The 17,022-nt window shown below is 42.3% G+C and overlaps 1 protein-coding gene across 1 annotated transcript in view; it reads left to right on the top strand.

The window, feature by feature from the left end:
- Positions 1 to 829: 829 nt before the first annotated feature.
- Positions 830 to 17,022, top strand: part of PLA2G4A (phospholipase A2 group IVA) — a gene marked incomplete at both ends in the record, with an annotated part of 59,072 nt that continues 42,879 nt past the window's right edge. The window contains 2 exons of the mRNA XM_079536523.1: positions 830 to 862; positions 6,539 to 6,620. Coding sequence (XP_079392649.1) covers positions 830 to 862; positions 6,539 to 6,620 — 115 coding nt within the window. The remainder of the gene's footprint in view (positions 863 to 6,538; positions 6,621 to 17,022) is intronic.

Genomic DNA, 17,022 nt, shown 5'->3' with positions numbered 1-17,022 from the left:
CTGCAGGCTGCTGACTGCTCAGGGCCGAGCCACTGCTCTGCTGGAACTGCCTCTGCAGCTGTACAGAGGGCACTGTTGCTGCTGGTTATCACTTACGGAAAGCAGAGAAGCCACCCTGGGCTGTTAGCACCCAGATCTGCATTGAGGAGGCTGAGCAGAGCTGAGTGAGGCAGGACGCTGCCTGCCATGCCTGAACCTTTCAGTCTGAATTTCGCAGCTCAGTGTGAGCGCAGGAGGTGGCCTTGTGCATCACTGTGTGAGGGGAGGGAGCACAAAGAGGAGCTTTATCTCTGTGCCTTGTCTGTGTGAGCACGTTTGTGTGCAGGTAACCTACAGAGACCAAGAATGGGTTGTTACAATAAAAAGGCAATTAATGAAACAGTGTTTTTTTTTATTACTTACTTGAGTTGTAGTGCATGGAGCTTTAACAGTTGTTTTGTTCTTTTGTTTATCTGTAGATCTGACAGAAGCACTTGGATGTCTGGAATTCAAGATACTTTTTTTTATGCTCTTACGCTGAAGTAGAACAAATAAGTGCAAGAAATTTCTCTAGTTCAGGCAAGTAGGTATACCCCTACTGCACGTATGAAATTAAGATTTTGCTTAACAAATGAATTGTGGGAACCATTTTTAAAATGAAGGAACTCATTTGTTCTGGTACAACATACAATTTAAAAGGAATGTAAGGATTTTAATATTTGACTTTCATTTTTTGTTATTTAATAGTTACAGGTCATACTGAATCCTGCTTTGAATAAGTGAGAAGCCTCTTTGGTGTGGAACTGTACAAGACATTTGGCAGTTGTCTTGAATAAAAATTGAGACAGAAATGTCCTTCATAGATCCTTATCAACACATTGTGGTATGTAGCTATGAATCTTCTATGTGATTTCTTGTATACTGTCTTGTGCTATGTATTCTGTAACAAGTTATTCTGAAGATACACACTGCACTAGAAGTAGCTTAAGTTTGTTTAAGTAATGTTAAGTGTGACTAGAGCAAATTTATGAAGGATCTTGTTTGAATGAAATATGAAAGACAGCCAGCTTCTCGAAAGCAGTCAGTGACTTGGAGAGTGATTTCATGTAGAAGTTGCAACAGAGTGCAGGGTCCTACCTTAACTGATGGGTGTGATGTTACTATGGTGGTGTTCTGAGGGAATTGTCTGTTGGGATTGTTTCATCAAAATGCTTGTATTTGTCTGGTTTTTCATAACTAATTGTCAGTCAGAACTGTTTCCCACAGGAGTAACATTGTGTTATTATCTTTCTCCTTTCCAATACAATTTTTTATAATATTCTATGAACTGAGTAACGTTTTCCCATGAAAGTGGGTAGAGAGATGAACTGGCAGTTTTGGATGCACAGGTCCTAAAGCAATGTCCATCAGTGATGTTTGTTCAGAGTCTCTAAAGTATATAGCCTGTAGGCTCCAGGTAAGGATCAGTGAGATGACCTGTGCCAATCAACAACACATCGATGCCACTGTGCTCCCTTCTTCCCACAGCCTCCCAGTCTTCTCCCTGCACCCACCGTAGCAGGTCAGAGGCACAGCTAGTCCTGACCTTGCTGAAGTGGGAGAAAATCAGTGCAAAAGCTCAGCTGTGTGTTGTCAGAGCCGACCTAAGGGAAGCACAGAACCACACGAGCGTGGGCTGTGTCAGTGGAGAAGTAGGAGCTAGGGGCTGAAATGGGAAACGGGAGCAGCACTGCCTGCTGAGTGCTGGAAGGCAGCAGGACGGCTCAGCTGTTGGCCGGACTTTTGGCTGTAATGTGCTCTCGTGTGTCGCTGCTCAAATGACTTTCCAGGTTAAATATTTCCATTCCTATACCAACCAAAATCTTGGAACAAGTGAGTCTGTTCTTATCAGCCATTTTTCATAACAATCTCATGGCAGGAAACTAGATACACACTTAAAGATAGTTCATACACTTGTAATAAAGTTGAACTTTTTACATTACTAAAAATGTAGCGTGTGTTTCCTTGAAAAGATCTCTTATCAGTTTTGTGGTTTCCACCCCACACAGTCACATCCTTTATATGAGTTAGCAACCAACAGATGTGAAACTCATGCTCTGCTTGATCCGTAGCTCCGTGAAGACCACTGTAAAGACAGGCTTCAGGGTCATTGATGCCTGTATTTAACAGCATTTAAAACAACACATGAATTTATTCCTTTCTGTGTCAGTGCCCTCTCCTGGATAGAATGTTTTCTCTGCTCTGCACCTCTGTGGAAGCAGTCTGAGGCATTCCCATCATTCACTTAAAAGATCTCTTTTGACACTATAGTGAGGAAAACTCAGCTTTAGAAGTATAAGTAATTTTAATCCTCTAGCAGTGCTGAATTCTAATTAAGAGTGTTGTTACAGGAACACTGTTAATGCAAGAAACTTTCTTCTTTTTTCTTTTCATGTGAATTTAAATTGCAAGGAAAGTTGCACTAAGTTGGAACACTCAGGGCAGCAGGAAAAACCAATGTGTTTCTAATAACAGTTGACATTCGAAGACTCAGAAGTCAGCATTTTCCATAAGTCCTGCTAAATACTGTGTGTTTTCTGCTCTCTTTGTCTTTTCCCTTCCCTGTGTTATGAAAGCTGAGAGAATGAAAGGAGGCATTTGCAAAGTCACCGTAGGTACAGGTAGATCTGACTGCACCAAAAGTACTGTCAGATAAATAAATAGCTGTGACTTAATGCACATTGTTAAATTGTTATTGGGGTTAAATATTAAAATAATGGGTAAAGTTATTTCAAGACTTGCATGCAGAACTATCTGCCTTAATTTGTAGCATCTGTGTGAGAGTGTGGTCTTCATGGATATCCGTTATTTAAGAAAATAGGCAAACATTTTCCTTTGTCTGACTCAATTGACAGCTCAGGTGTCCTGCATAAAGTTGAGGAAGTAAAAGCAGTATCTCTTTATTACACAATGTATACCAGACTTTCCTGGTTTGTATTTTGTGTGTATCTCCAGATTGAGTTACACTTCGTGACTCAGCATTCTAGGGCATGAAAAATACTGTATTCAGTGCATGCAAATTCCATACTTTCTTTGTAAGTGTGGGAAGTTCATAGGCAAAACCTGGCTGTCTTACAGCAGATTTTTAGAGCATCGTCTGTGATGGGGAAGTAGTGATTTTACGCAAATACGTAACAATGGGTAAAAATAAAGTGAGTTAGATAACAAGTGAAAGTTTATGGGGAGGATAGAACAGCTAAAGTGGAAAAGGAAGGAAGAAGGCAGAAGAGGGGTTTAAAAAAACCAAACAGTTTGGGAGTTGTGTGAGGGCAGGAGATATTGAACAGTGGATCTTCCAAGTAGCATACTTGGAAGACCTTGTGCTTGTATCTCAGGGGGGGGAATCAACCCCCCCCCCGATCAAACATGGGAGTGTTTCATTCAGAAAACCCATCTCTGGAGAAGGCAAATTGAAGGTTATTTTTATTTTAACTTCTTCCTTCTTCCTATTTATAGAGAAAGAGGAAATAAAATGAAACAAATGCTTAAAGCCAGGCCTCATTAGGAGAGAGTATTTAGGCTTTTGAGTTATGTGATCTTCTGAAATTTTAACCCGACTTGTGTTTCTAAAGGTATGCAGATATTGCTCCACTCAGTGTTGCAATGTTTAAGTGATTTATGTGCAGTCTTGTTTTTTTCAGAAGTAGTTGAGAGGTTGGCAATGTACAGATTTTTATCAAGAATTAAGACGAACATAAATCACTTGAAAATGAAGCTTTGTCTTCTAAATTATTAAGGGCTGGATTTACAAAGGTATTCAGAGTCAATACGTTGTATTTTCAGGGCTTCTCGCTTCTGTATAAGTTAGCCTTTCCAAAAGATAACAAAGAAGTGATCCCCAAACATGTGCTAGCTGTTAATTTTGGATATTTATTACTCTTAGAAACAAAATCCAAAATGGAAAAATGCCTTTACTTCTGATTGCACTGAGTTGCATTGAAAACATTTTGGGATAAGAAAGGAGCTGGACTTTCAAGCTTCCTGTGTTTCTATGTACATTTTTTTTCTAAGAGGGCGATAGTTCATTTTAGTACTGTGTTGTTGCAAAACTCTCCTAAGCATGTGATTACAGCCAAATATTAATAACTTTATAATTGTAAACCTCGCTGTGTTATTTTGGGTGGGATATGGGGAAAGAACATAATGCTTTTGTGTTGTTTGGCCATTGTTATGTGTGCATTCATTTTGGAGGGTACCAAATGTTATTCCACACACAGTTAACAGTTTGGAGCCCGATCTGATGAGGGCAGCCAGCCCATGGCAGGGGCTGAGGCTGAAAGGCCCCTTCCAACACAGCCATTCTGTGATTTGACAGTGGGCAATTTATTGATGCATCCGAGTTTGATAAATAGGGCCAAGGTACAGGCAGGCTGCCTTCCAGTGATACTGTCTCTAAGGGAGCACCTTTGCAGCACTGTGGGACACCAGAACTGCACTTGAGCTGCACATGGCAGCTGAAAACAAACTCCAGCCCTCCAATGTCTTGGACCTGTAACTTAATGACAGCTCGATCCTCTCTTTGTTGCTAAATGCTCAGTGATCTCTGGTTCAAGGTCTCAAGTGAGGACAGGATCTTTTTTAACAGTTAGAACAAGGGGAAGGGCGGTGTGTTTGCACTTTGGACATTTTTTTTTAATTATAAGGTTGTGTATAACAAAGCAACGACACCAGTTTGTGTGAGCAAACACTGGGCCAGCACTGTGTTGTGAAACCTTCAGCAGTCTGACATGCATGTGGACGTGGTGCACACCAATAAAACAGCCCTAAGCACTTGTAAAGTGAACTGGAAACAGGGTGATGAGAGAAGCTGTCTTCTGGAGATTCAGAGCATCTGAAAATTCACAAAACCACATAAATGACACAGCTGGGGAAGCTCCACATAGCTCACAGCAGTCTCAGCTACCCACCAACCCCCTTCTTCTCTCCTGTGGCGGAAAGTGTGTTCAGGGAGAGGTTCCATCCTCCTTCCCATTCAAGCAGCTCATGCAAGTTGCAGTGCAGAAGGTGGATATTATGAAGTTACTGAGCTGTCTGCATGTAAGTTTTTTGTGGTTTTTTTGGCTCTTCAGCTTATTCCTTTAAAAAAAGATGTGTTTTTATTTATTTATTTATTTTAATGTGTCCAGAAGAAAACATAGCAGGAAAGCACCAGACACAGCTTGAATGGGCATGTCCCATGTCAGAGGTAATGTCTGTCATGTTAAAAAAGCTTTAAGGAGTTTCCTGATTTCAGTAGTTGCTCTTTTACTTCTGATTGGAAACTTTTGCAAGATAATCTGGTTAGTTGCTCTGATTTTAATGATTCAGAAGCAGTGTTTATCTAACTATATTTCACAAAGCTGGTCGGCGTTGAAGAAGAGATAACAAGAATACCCCAAGTGGAGACTCAGGGCACAGGTGTGTCAGTGTGGTTTCAGGAGAGCACCTGGGACCCCAGGGGGTGTGTAGGGCCTCGTGCAGCCTTCGTGCCTGGGGCTGCAGGGCCCAGCAGCTCGGACTCAGTGCTGTCTGCATGGAAGAGCTTGGGGCCGAGGACGTACCTGGATTTCTTGCCAGGAGACTGAGTTTGTACTAGGTGAACCAATGCTGCGTAGGCAGTCAGAAAGCCCAGGTGAGGCTGGGCACCAAGCAGGCAGTGTAGGTGTAGTACTGGGAGCAGTTGCCTGGCTGTAGGGCTGGGTGCTCGCAGCTTCCGTGCCCTTGAGCCCTTCCTGTGTAAGGAAGGCCTTGGCACCTGCTGGCAGTGCCAGGATGGTTCTCAGTGGCATTCAGTGGGTTGGTCAAACATGGTGTGACTATGTAGATGATGAGAAGAGCTCGTGTCTGCTTCTACTTTGAGGTTTTTACTTTTGTTTCTTAATTTCACGTCCTTTTCTACTTCCCTATTTCATTTGGGACATGCGTTCCGGCTGCTTTAGAAGGGCAGCTCCTGCTGTTGCTTGGTCTTTGCAGGAAACAGGAAGCTCCAAAAACTGTGTGCAGTTTACTTGTGGGCATTGTAACAGCTTGCTTTTCACATTTTCTCCACTGTGTTGGGGATACTTGTGCTTTAAGTGTTGATGTGTACTAAAAGCTATACCATGTTTTACTGATTTTTTTTTTTTTAATCCTTTTTTTGCACGCATTTTTACTGGAGGAAAGTAATTGTAAAATGAGCATATGGTAAAATAGTACCCCCCACTATCTTTTTTTATCATACTGGGTTGGTTGACTGACTAAATGCCTTAAAGCAGATTCTGTAGAGGAGGAGTATTATTCACTGAGATCAGTAGGTGTGGCTGCAGGAAAATCAAGCAACCCCAGTATAAGGTCTGACCTTTCAGTAAAGCTACGGGGTGCAGTTCAGCTTTATGATGCTCTATCCAGTATGCATTTCTATTTATTTATTTATTTATTTATTTATTTTTAACATTTTGACTCGGAGATTTCTTTCTTTCAGTTCTCAAATGAAGTGAAAGGTGTTTCTAACAGCTGCTTTTTGGTTCTGGACTTTAATCACATTTAACTCTCTGACTTCTAGGTGGAACACCAGTACTCACACATATTCACTGTGACAGTAAGGAAAGCCACAAATGTCACAAAAGGAGCCATTGGTGACATGCGTAAGTATCTCTCTTTCTGTTTTGCTTCTTTTTTCTAGGAGACCGTTCCATAGGCAGGGGGGAGAGGGAGTGCCTCAACACACTTGTCATGCAATAAAAGTTTGATTGTGTTTTGTCTTTTCTGTCTGCTTTGTTGAAGTGAAAGCTGTGTACCCATTTTGTTGCTCGCTCATTTCAAATTAGAAAGCAGATTTGCCGCTCCTTCTTTCTGTTGATCCAGAGAAGATGAGTGAGTTATAAACAATTTGCCTACGAGCAAACATACCTATGTTTAGTTTTTTGGCTTAGTAAGAAGTGCTGTTCTGAGGATAGTGAATCTGGCTCTTGTATCTTCAAAAGACTGTGGTTTGGTGTTACTAACAGTTGAGAAGAAAGAAGCCTAGAGCTCTGCTGAGTGAACACAATAGAAAAAGAAAGGGGGGAGAGAATAAGCAGATCTCACATTGGAGTGCTACGTAAGGCACCACTGCTTCTTCCCCTTTCTGTTACACTTCTGAGTCTCCAGTTTTAGCAGCTGAACAGGAAGCCACCAGGAAAGACCCATGAAAACTCTTGCCTGTTCTTAAAGAGGAAAGTAGAGAATATTACACTGGCTCAGTCTGTAAGGAGAGTATTCCTGCTTCCTTTGTTATGAGTGTTTGGCTCTCAGGTTGTCACTCTTTTCTCTGGTGCTTCTTCCCTTACTTAGCCTGGAACTGCATCTGATGAGGAGGAGGAGCATGGTAGTACCTTGCTTCTCCTCTTTGGTCAGGCTTGTTTGAGAGGCAGTTATTTCTTTCCCACCGCATTCTTGGAAGCTGCTTTCAGGTCAGACTACAGCAGCTGCTCTCGTACACAGATTTGCTTTGGCAAGTGAATGATTCTTCTATACTTAGTTGCCAGCATTGATATTAAACATGGCAGGTGGGTGGGGGAGTGATGGCAGGGAGCCTTGGCAGGGGAAGACTTGGGAATCCGGTATCTGCTATGGGGTCTTCACATAAAACAAAACAAAAAACATGGAAGAAGTGCTGTAAAGACTAGAGCAACGGCCTCACAAATTTATGTGTAGGAGAAGATGGATTCAGTGGAAGGACACAGGATCTTGGCACAAGAGTGTGGGGAGATGGGGAGGGAAGAAAGGATGGGAGGCTTGAAGTATAGGTAGTATGAAAGAGAGTATGAAAAATGTTAAAAAGAAAGCCAGAAGATCACCAGAACAGGTATGGTCCTAAGGTATAAACTCCAGATATTATCCATCAATAATGTATTTCCATCCAGTAAGTCTGAAAACTTACTGAATTATTGAAATGGAATGGTTACTCAGAAAAAAACTTGGATACAACCCGGCAGAACTATCTCAGGGGTACTGAAACCTGCCTGGTTTCCTGTCTGAGGCACTGCCAACACTCCATAGCCTGGTGCACCTCAGAGAACTTTCATGTTCCCAGGGCTTGTTCTTGGAGTCCTGGCAAATCCCCCAAAGTGAAATACAAACCAGCGAAAGGCATATGATTGCTTCTATTTTGGAAATGATTCTATTTCCCATGTATATACAAATCCTGGTGTATTGCAGCCTGGAAGCTATTTGATCAAATCTGTAACCTTGTGCATCTTTATTTGGTATCAGCAAGCTGTGAGTAGTGCAGATCCTTCACAGTTGATTGTGGCAGCCAGTATTTTTTTCATTTGGTTTGTCGAAAATAACTCGTTGAAGGAATTTCTGAACATTTATATCAGGTTTCTGACCTCAAATATAGGATTTGATAGCAGAGAGAATGTCTGTGTTATGTAACATAAGGTAAGTCTATTTGTATAACTTCAGAGAGTTAACTTGTAATGGTGATGGAGATTCTGGGGAAGATCAGTGGTGTGCTTTTGTTCCTTTTCCCATATCACAAGTGAATGTCTTAGATGCTAAGAGTATCCTGCTAGAAAATTATCAATTCATTTATATTTATGTTTCTCAGGCTGTAATCTGGAACTCTCTCTTCTTCGGAAAGGGCTTCTTAAACGCTGATATCTTCAGGATGTCGTGTTGGGTTCTGAAGGGGTTCTCATCTCCTGGCTTAGAGGGCATGGGTGGCCAACAGCTTTTCATCGCTTTGTATTTTGAAACGCTGTTGTTCTTTGCAGCCACATGATTCATTTTACAACTTTGCCATCTTTTATGAGACTGATAGCTTTCTGGAACAGTGTTGAAGGATCTGGGTAGACTGAAGTTTATTGTGGAGGAACTTCCTACTTTGCTGTATTCCTACCATAAGTATCTGAGGTCTGCCTCTGCCCAAGAAGCCTTGTGTCTGGTTTATATGGGGTTCTGACTGTGCTTGGGCATCAAGAGTGTATGGCATACTATCTACTCCTCTATCCTTCCAGGCCTAGGCTGGAGAGATGTGCAGAATTTTCAAGATGTCCCGAACTCTTCATTAATGAAGAATATAAATGGATGTGTCATCCTTAAAAGTCAGTAATGGATGTATACTGCAACTTCCACAGGCTATGTTTCCTTATGTGAACAGTTCATACACAGCATTGCTGACTCAAGATATATGCTTTGTTTCCTGGCTGACTGGAGCAACAGAGAAAACTGGAGCTAGGATAGCTTCAGGCCCTCTTTTTTGTTTTTCTCACTGAGATTCTCTGTAAGCTTTAAAATCTTTATAGAGTGATCTGACAAATACTGGCAATCAGATCTGAATCTGGATCATACCAGCATACAGCTCTTTCAGCCTGGAGGTGTTCCATCCCTTGGATCATTTTTGTATCCTTCCTCTGGATGCCCTCCAATAGGTCCATGTGTCTCCTGTACTGAGGACTCTACATCTGGATGCAGTGCTCCAAGTGAGGTCTCAAAGCGCAGAGCAGAGGGGCAGATCCTCTCCCTCTACCTGCTGGCCGCTCTGCTTTTGATGCAGACCAGGGTATGGTTAGCCTTCTTTGAGGGCACGTTGCTGGCACAAGTTCAGCTGCCATCTGGCAGTACCCCCAGGACCTTTTTGGCAAGGTTGTGCTCAGTCATTGCATCCCTTAACTTGTACCTATAGTAGGGGTTGCCATCACCGAGCTGCAGTACCTTGCATTTTACTTTCTTGAACCTCATGAGGTTCTTCTGTGCCCACTGCTCAGGCTGCCTAGGTCTCTTTGGATAGCATCCTGTCCCTTGGGTGTATCATCTGCAGCCCATAGCTTGGTATCATATGCAAACTTGCTGAGGGTGCACTCAATCCCACTGTTGATGTCACTGATGAAGATATTAAAGGACAGTGATCCCTGTATTGATTCCAGATGCATGTTTCCTGGTGAAACATCATAGTGGGATTCCTGGGAGTCTCTTCATGGAGCTGAAGGTACCACTTTTTCTACATTTTGACCTTTTCTTTTTTAGGAATGGGTCTCCCTCCTTTTCTTGTTAGTCCTCCGTAGAAGCTTGATTTCTTCCTGCTTTCTTCTCTTCTTGTGGTTTTATTGAGGCATGAGGTTTATGTAACCAACCTCAGCCTGCACTCATCTGTGGTCCTGCCGGGTTTGGGCAGCTCCAGGCTCTTGAAGTCTCACTGACAGCATTTGTCAGAATCAGAAAGCCAGCCTCTCTCACTCAGAGGTTCTGAGGCTGTGCTTCAGCATCACAGTGCAAGGAGCTCTGTAGCCACTGGTAAAAGACCGAAACCTCTAAGGCCCTGTGATACCAAGCACAGATCCAGTATAAACTTGTTCTGAGGATTCAGAAAATGTTGACAGTTTCAGTTAGCATTAGCAGACTTTATGCCAGACTAGACCTAAGCTATACCTATCAACATGTAGAAGTTACACTGTGGGCTTGAGTAATATACCAGGAATGTGATGATATACCTAAGCCTACACCAGCCCCAGTTGTCGCTGTGCAGACGAGGCATCAGCATGGACCCACAGCTGCATGGGGCATATGGCAGTGATGGAGGGAAAGGGTTCATAGATGTGGCGCTAACAGTGCTTGTAAGAGCTAAGCTTTTCAATTGAAGAAGGAAAAAACAAACAATACCTTGAATTCTGCTGTACCACCAGAAAAATGGGTTTTTCTCTGGGCCACTACAAACTGATGTTTTAGTTGTTTTTCCTTGCTGTCTCTACAAAGGCAGCTGGAGAGAGAACCTAGAGGGGGGAATTTTTTCTCTTGGCAGTTTGATGGATCTGTTGTGAAACTATTAAAGGGTTCAGGTGGCAATGTTATTTTACTTTTTTTGTCAAACCTGTGTCAGGAAAGCTGGTGGTGGTGTCCCTTCTACCAGTGAAATAGATAGTAATGCACTCCCTGAGCTGGGAGCACAGTCCTTTCCTTCACCTAAAGAGTGCCAGAGCTGAAAAGCATTGTAATACAAGGCAGTAATAATCTCTAACAAATCAGTTGCTCAATGACAGAATTTCTCAGAGCAAAGCTGCTGTTTTGGGAGCAGTATCGCCTCACTTGCAGTCACCTTCCACAAATGGAATCCAGTCCTGTATCATCCTCTTTTCAACATCTGTCTGATAAGGCCAGAAACCTGGGCAGTGCTTATATAGTACCTGGAACACATGCAGCAAATAACCTCATGCCTCCTGCTTGTGGCCCCTTGCTGGCAGTCCATTAATTTGTTCAAAGGCTCTCAGAAGCAATTGCTCCAAATTAATGGGAAGATTGAAGATGTAGTAATTAGACTGCATTAGTACCTGTTGTGAATACTCTTTCAGAATTGGCGTTAAATTGAATAAATAATTGAAGTTAAATTGATTTATGAGATGGCCTACATAGGAATTTAATTAAACTTAGCTAATGTGCTTTGCAGGTTAATTGTATTTATTTTATTAGTTCAAATCAGCTAATTTAAAAAAGCTAAAATAGCTGAAACAGTCTCATCTGAAGTATGGGTGACGCAGGGGGTTGGAGGCCACCACTGCTAACTTGGGAGGAGTGCACTAAGCCACAGTCCTCTTGATAAGTGGGAATTCAGAACAAACTTGGGAAGACAGATCATGGCCTTGCTGCTTTTCGGATTCTGCTGTTGGCTGCTGGAGATTTTAATGTAAAGATTACCCAATAGAGTCATAAGATGCTTCTTGGTGTTGCAGACTGACACAGCCAGTTCTGCTGCATTGTGTTCCTGGCTCCACCTACCCAAGTAGGAGAAGAACTGTAGGGTTTCCAGAGTTGCACCTCCAGCCCATATGAATCAAATGAGGTTCAACAGGGCCAAGTGCAAAATGCTGCACTTGGGTTGGGACAATCCCAGAGTACATACTGGGGGAAGAACTCATTGAATGGCTCTGCTGCAAAGGACCTGGGAGTCCTGCAGAACAAAAAGTTGACATGAGCCAGCAGTGTGCACTTGCAGCCTAGAAGGCCAATGGTAACCTGATCTGCATTAAAAAAGGGGTGGCAGCAGGGAGAGGGAGGTCATTGCCCCTTCTCTTCTGCCCTGCTGCATCCCTGGCTGGAGTACTGCACCCAAGCCTGGGGCTCCCAGCACGAGAAGGATGTGGAGCTGTTGGAGTTTGTCTGGTGGAGTGCCACAAGGATGTGCTCCAGCCCTTCAATCCTTTTTTGTGAAAAAAGGTTGAATGAGTTGGGCTTGTTCACCTTGGAGAAGGCTTCTAGGAGCCTTACTGTGGCCTACCAGTACTTGAGGGTAGTTTGTAAACAGGAGACTGACTTTTTACATGGTCTGATAATGATGGGACAAGGGGTAGTGGCCTTAATCTAAAGGAGAGGAGATGTAGGTTAGATGCTAGGAAGAAATTCTTCACTCAGAGGTTGGCGATGCACTGGCACAGGCTGCCCAGAGATGTTATGGGTGCCCAATCTCGGAGGCATTGAACGCCAGGTTGGATGGGGCCCTGGGCAGCCTGATCTAGTGAGTGGCACCCAGCCCATGGCAGGAGGTTGGAACTAGATGATCTTTGAGGTCCCTTCTAACCAAAGCCATTCTATGATTCTGTGTTTCTTTGATTTTATGAATGACAGGGCATGCTTAACTGTTGCCTGCTGCAGTGAGAGACATCTATGTGATGTCTTACCCAGAGCACCAGGCAATCCAGTCAGGGTGCTCACTGCCATTGTTCACATGCCCAAGTGGCACTGCTGGGACTCTGTGTGGGACCTGGCAGCTCTGACATTTCCATTCCTCCCTGGCTACTTGCAAGTAAGTAGTTAATGGTGCTTCTGTTCTCCTGGACGCACACTGTCAGGCCTTCCATTAACCTGTTCTTTCATTAATTTCAGCAGAGCAAGGGCAAGACAAATCTACAAATACTTACTAATACTTTGGGGAATATTTGTTATTCGGCAATTACTCATGATAGATAGTTGTTAATAAACAGCCTTTTTATTCATGAAAATGGTAAAAGACATTTTCACTCAACTGTGATAGGGATAACAACTCATATTTCCATGCCGCTGTAAAGCACATTGTGAAGTGAGCCCGACAAAATTCACCATTAAAACAAAAACGTGACTGTCAAAGCTGTGCTTCTGACCTGTGAAGAGATTCACATAGCTTGCACGATACTGGTTTGAGCAATCAGTGCTAATCAACTTGTTGAAGCACCTTGCTTAGGATCCTGTAAGGAAATAGCAGGTTCAGTAGCTTCCAGACCCTTCAGTCATACCTTCCTGCTGCACAGCCTCCTCTACTCCCTTCCGCAGTAAGACCTGCTTGCTCCTAAGGCATGGCTGCTATTTCCTTCCTCCACTGGGAGGAGAGGGGAAACAGCAGATTAGATGTCGGGGATATTTTTCACCAGGTGTAGTGAGATGCTGGAACAGGCTGCCCAGACAGGTCGCCCTGTCCCTGCAGGTGTTCAAGGCCAGATTGGATGAGGCCCTGAGGAACCTCATCTAGTATTTGATCTAGTGTTTGGCAACCCTGCCAGTGGCAGGGAGGTTGGGACTTAATGATCCTCGAGGTCCTTTTCAACCCGTGTCATTCTATGATCCTACCACTGGCTGTGTTCAGGCTGCTCTTAAATTTGTGCCATTACCACTGAAATCCAAGCATCGACACTGTGTGTGGCACAGGGGGGAGTTGGCCTTGATGTTCTTGGTATCATGTGAGGAAAGAATGATGGAAATTGGGAAGGTGGATTGAATGGTATCTGTGAAGTCAGGAAAGGCTTGTGTTAATTCATGTTAATTCATTTCATAACTCTAAATCCTCACTGTTCGTACTTAAAGAAAAATGAGATGTGACAAAGATTAGTTAGAGCTTCGATCTTAATGAGGTTGTACTGCAGTCCTGTGAGCCAAAAAATGGGTGGAAGGTAGACTAAGACGGTAATTTGGGACCTCGTGATAATTATGAACATGGTAACACATAATCATAGAGGATGTTGGTTACCCAGAAGCTGAAAAAACTTCAGTCAACCAAACCAACAAAATTCTTCTTTAAAGTTCTGCAATACACTTGCTGAAATATTCCTGTAAGTGCATAGGTATGGTGCCTGGAGGTCATGGGTCCAAAGTGTCTGGATCCAGATTTGCTTTCTATAATGCTAGGCATATATTAACCAAAATTAATATTAATATAGTTTTCACAGAATCCCAGAATGGCAGGGGTTGGAAGGGACCTCAAGGGATCACTCAGTCCAATTCCCTGCTAAAGCAGGCACCCTACAGTAGGTTGAACATGTCCAGAAGATCTTGAATATCTCCGTAGAAGTAGACTCCACCACCTCTCTGAGCAGCCTGTTCCAGTGCCCTGGCACCCTTACTGTAAAGAAGTTCTTCCTCGTGTTAGTACAGAACTTTCTGTGTTCAAGGCTTAAGTTGTTACTCCTTGCTCTATCACTGTGCACCACTGAGAAAAGCCTGGCCTCATCCATTTTCCTCCCACCTCCCTTTAGATATTTATCAACATTATCAGGCCCCTCCCCCTCAATCTTCTTTTCCCCAGGCTGAACAGACCCAGGTTACTCAGCCTTTCTTCACACAGGAGGTGCTGCAAGCCCTTAACAGTCTTTGTGGCCCTCTGCTGGACTCCTTCTAGGAGATGCCTGCCTATTTTGAACAGGGGAGCCCAGAATTGGACGCAGTACTAAGTGTGGCCTCACCAGTTTTATTTAATAATCCAGTAATAGTTTGTTTAATAATCCAAGATTATTATGCAATGATAACAAGTATTTATAATAAGCTTATAATAAGTGGGATAAAGAAGACAGATTCTTCTGTAGCAAATTGGATTTTTGAATGCTTCAAGAGCTTTGCATTTCTTTCATGCTTTGATAAACCAATTAGATGAATTTTAATGATTAATAGAGGTGGCTTTATCCCTTCTGGTTTAGATTTGAACAAGTTTTCTGTAGATTCTGAGTCTGTTATAGTATTGAAATAATTGAAATTGGAATGACTGAAATATATACTGTTAATTATATTAATATGGAGGCCTGATCTCAGCCATTCTGCCAAATGGATAGTACAAAATAAAATGGTTTCCAGTCATTGTGGAGAATCATACAGTTTTCTTTAGTATGTTGCTTCATTTTTCACGTGAGAATGATTGGTTGTAATTAATGTCCATTGTGTGTTTCGCTTTATGATTCACTGTGTTGTTCATAGGTAGGATTCTATAGGAATTATATATGTGGAGATAGAAGAGAAGTCATTAAAACCTTACTTCCTACCTCTTGGCCATTTGTTAAGACTGTTTATAAGTTTGTTAAAGAAACAAATCAACAGCACCTTTATACGCTAATTTTGCTTTTGTATTGGATCTCTCCAAACCCTTGGAAAATGGCAGATGCTGTAGATCTTTCAGAATATGTATTATAAATGTTTTGTTAACTACCTTTATAATTCATCCAGCTCTAAGCTAATAATTGTAGGACCCCTTGAAATCAATTCTGAAACTAATTTTGTACTTTGTATGATGGTGGATTTTTGGCCACATTTGTATGTCAGTTTATCTTCCTTTTTTCTCTGAGGAATGGTGTCTGGTGTGTCTGTTTTGTAGCACGCCTGTGCCACCGTGTGTGCAGCTCTTAGTTACTTCTGGAAGTGTCTTGTGTTAATTGCCTGCCAACACTGAGGCTCTTACTGTGTAGAGTCACAGTGCCAAGAAGGGAGGAATATGGAATTGTACACTACAGTTGTTGTCTATCAATAGTTCATGTGTCTATAGGTCTGTCCTGAGGAAGAGGTATGAATAGACATTGCTTTTCATGGAGAGTCTTTGAAGTTGGCTGTGTTTCTTTCCAGTTTTGCTTCACTTCAGTCAAGGAGCAATTCTCTAACAGTGTTGCCCCTATGTATGCAAACTTAGTTCTCTTACAATGATTGCAGTTTCAAAGCGACAGCTTTTGACCCACGAGCTGTTTCATTATAATGCTGGGTATTTTTAATATCAAAATACAGATAACAGTGATGATCAAGCTGTTTTTCATTTTTTGAGATTCTTTTTTTTTTTTTTTTTTTTTAAGCATACCTAGGAAATCAACCAGCAAAGACATGTACAGGAATAAATAGATCTGTGCAAGAAGATGCACACACCATCTATTTTACCTGCACATTTAATATATTAAGCAACTTTGCATTACTAGATTGCTAGTAGCTAGTTTGTGAGTGCCATCCCCAAGTGATAAAAGGAGTACAATTTTTATTTATACAGCATGGCTCGTAGCAATATCTTAATCAGAGCACACAGTCTTCCAGTATTTTTCCTCTTCGGCTGGAGAAGGAAGTTTGAAAAGAATAGATTTTCATTTTCTTAATTGAAAATAGCACAAAATAAACTTTAAAACATGAAAGGGCAGATTATTAACTCCTAGCCTCGGGTTAAAAAACATAATAAAGGCAGGGAGTGAGGGGGAGGCTTGGCATTGCTCAGTTACCAAGGTATTTCTTTTATTTATTTTAGTTGCTGATTTTCTAAGTTTAGCTGCTCTGTGCCTTGGTTTAAGTTCTGCTTCAGTGTTCACTTACATTCTCTCTGGTGAGGAGTCAGTAATGGCAGCTGGCTGCCAGCTGTGCTGAGGCCTGAGTTTTCCACGTGCTTTGGGGTTTGGAATACAGATGGGGAGCCATTGGCTTTTTGTGCTTAAAACAAAAATCAAAGTTTTGTAACTTCCAGTTAGAGCCGATCCCATAGTCACGTAAAAATTGAACAGGAGAGGCATCAAAGTTTTGTTCAGAACATTGCTAAGTGTTGGTATTTTTATTAAAAACCAAGCTTCTGGGGGCACGTTCAGCCTCTTGGCACTGTGTGTCCCTAGGGTTTGTTGCCTAGGTATTGCTCAATGTCCAGGCTTACAGATGAGATCTTGTCACTGCTCACTGCAGTAGGTGTTTTGCTGTGCAGGCTCCTGGGGCTTTGAATTCCCTGCCTTTAGGCACGGATTTGTGTTGTAATTCAAGAGAGGTAATGCAGCCAGTAGAAGTTGGCAATTAGTTACATCCGTCAGTGGAAAAAGAAAGATG

This window comes from Tetrao urogallus (genome assembly GCF_951394365.1).
Source record: "Tetrao urogallus genome assembly, chromosome: 5".
Classification (NCBI taxonomy): Eukaryota; Metazoa; Chordata; class Aves; order Galliformes; family Phasianidae; genus Tetrao; species Tetrao urogallus.
This window is presented reverse-complemented; position numbering and strand designations above follow the sequence as displayed.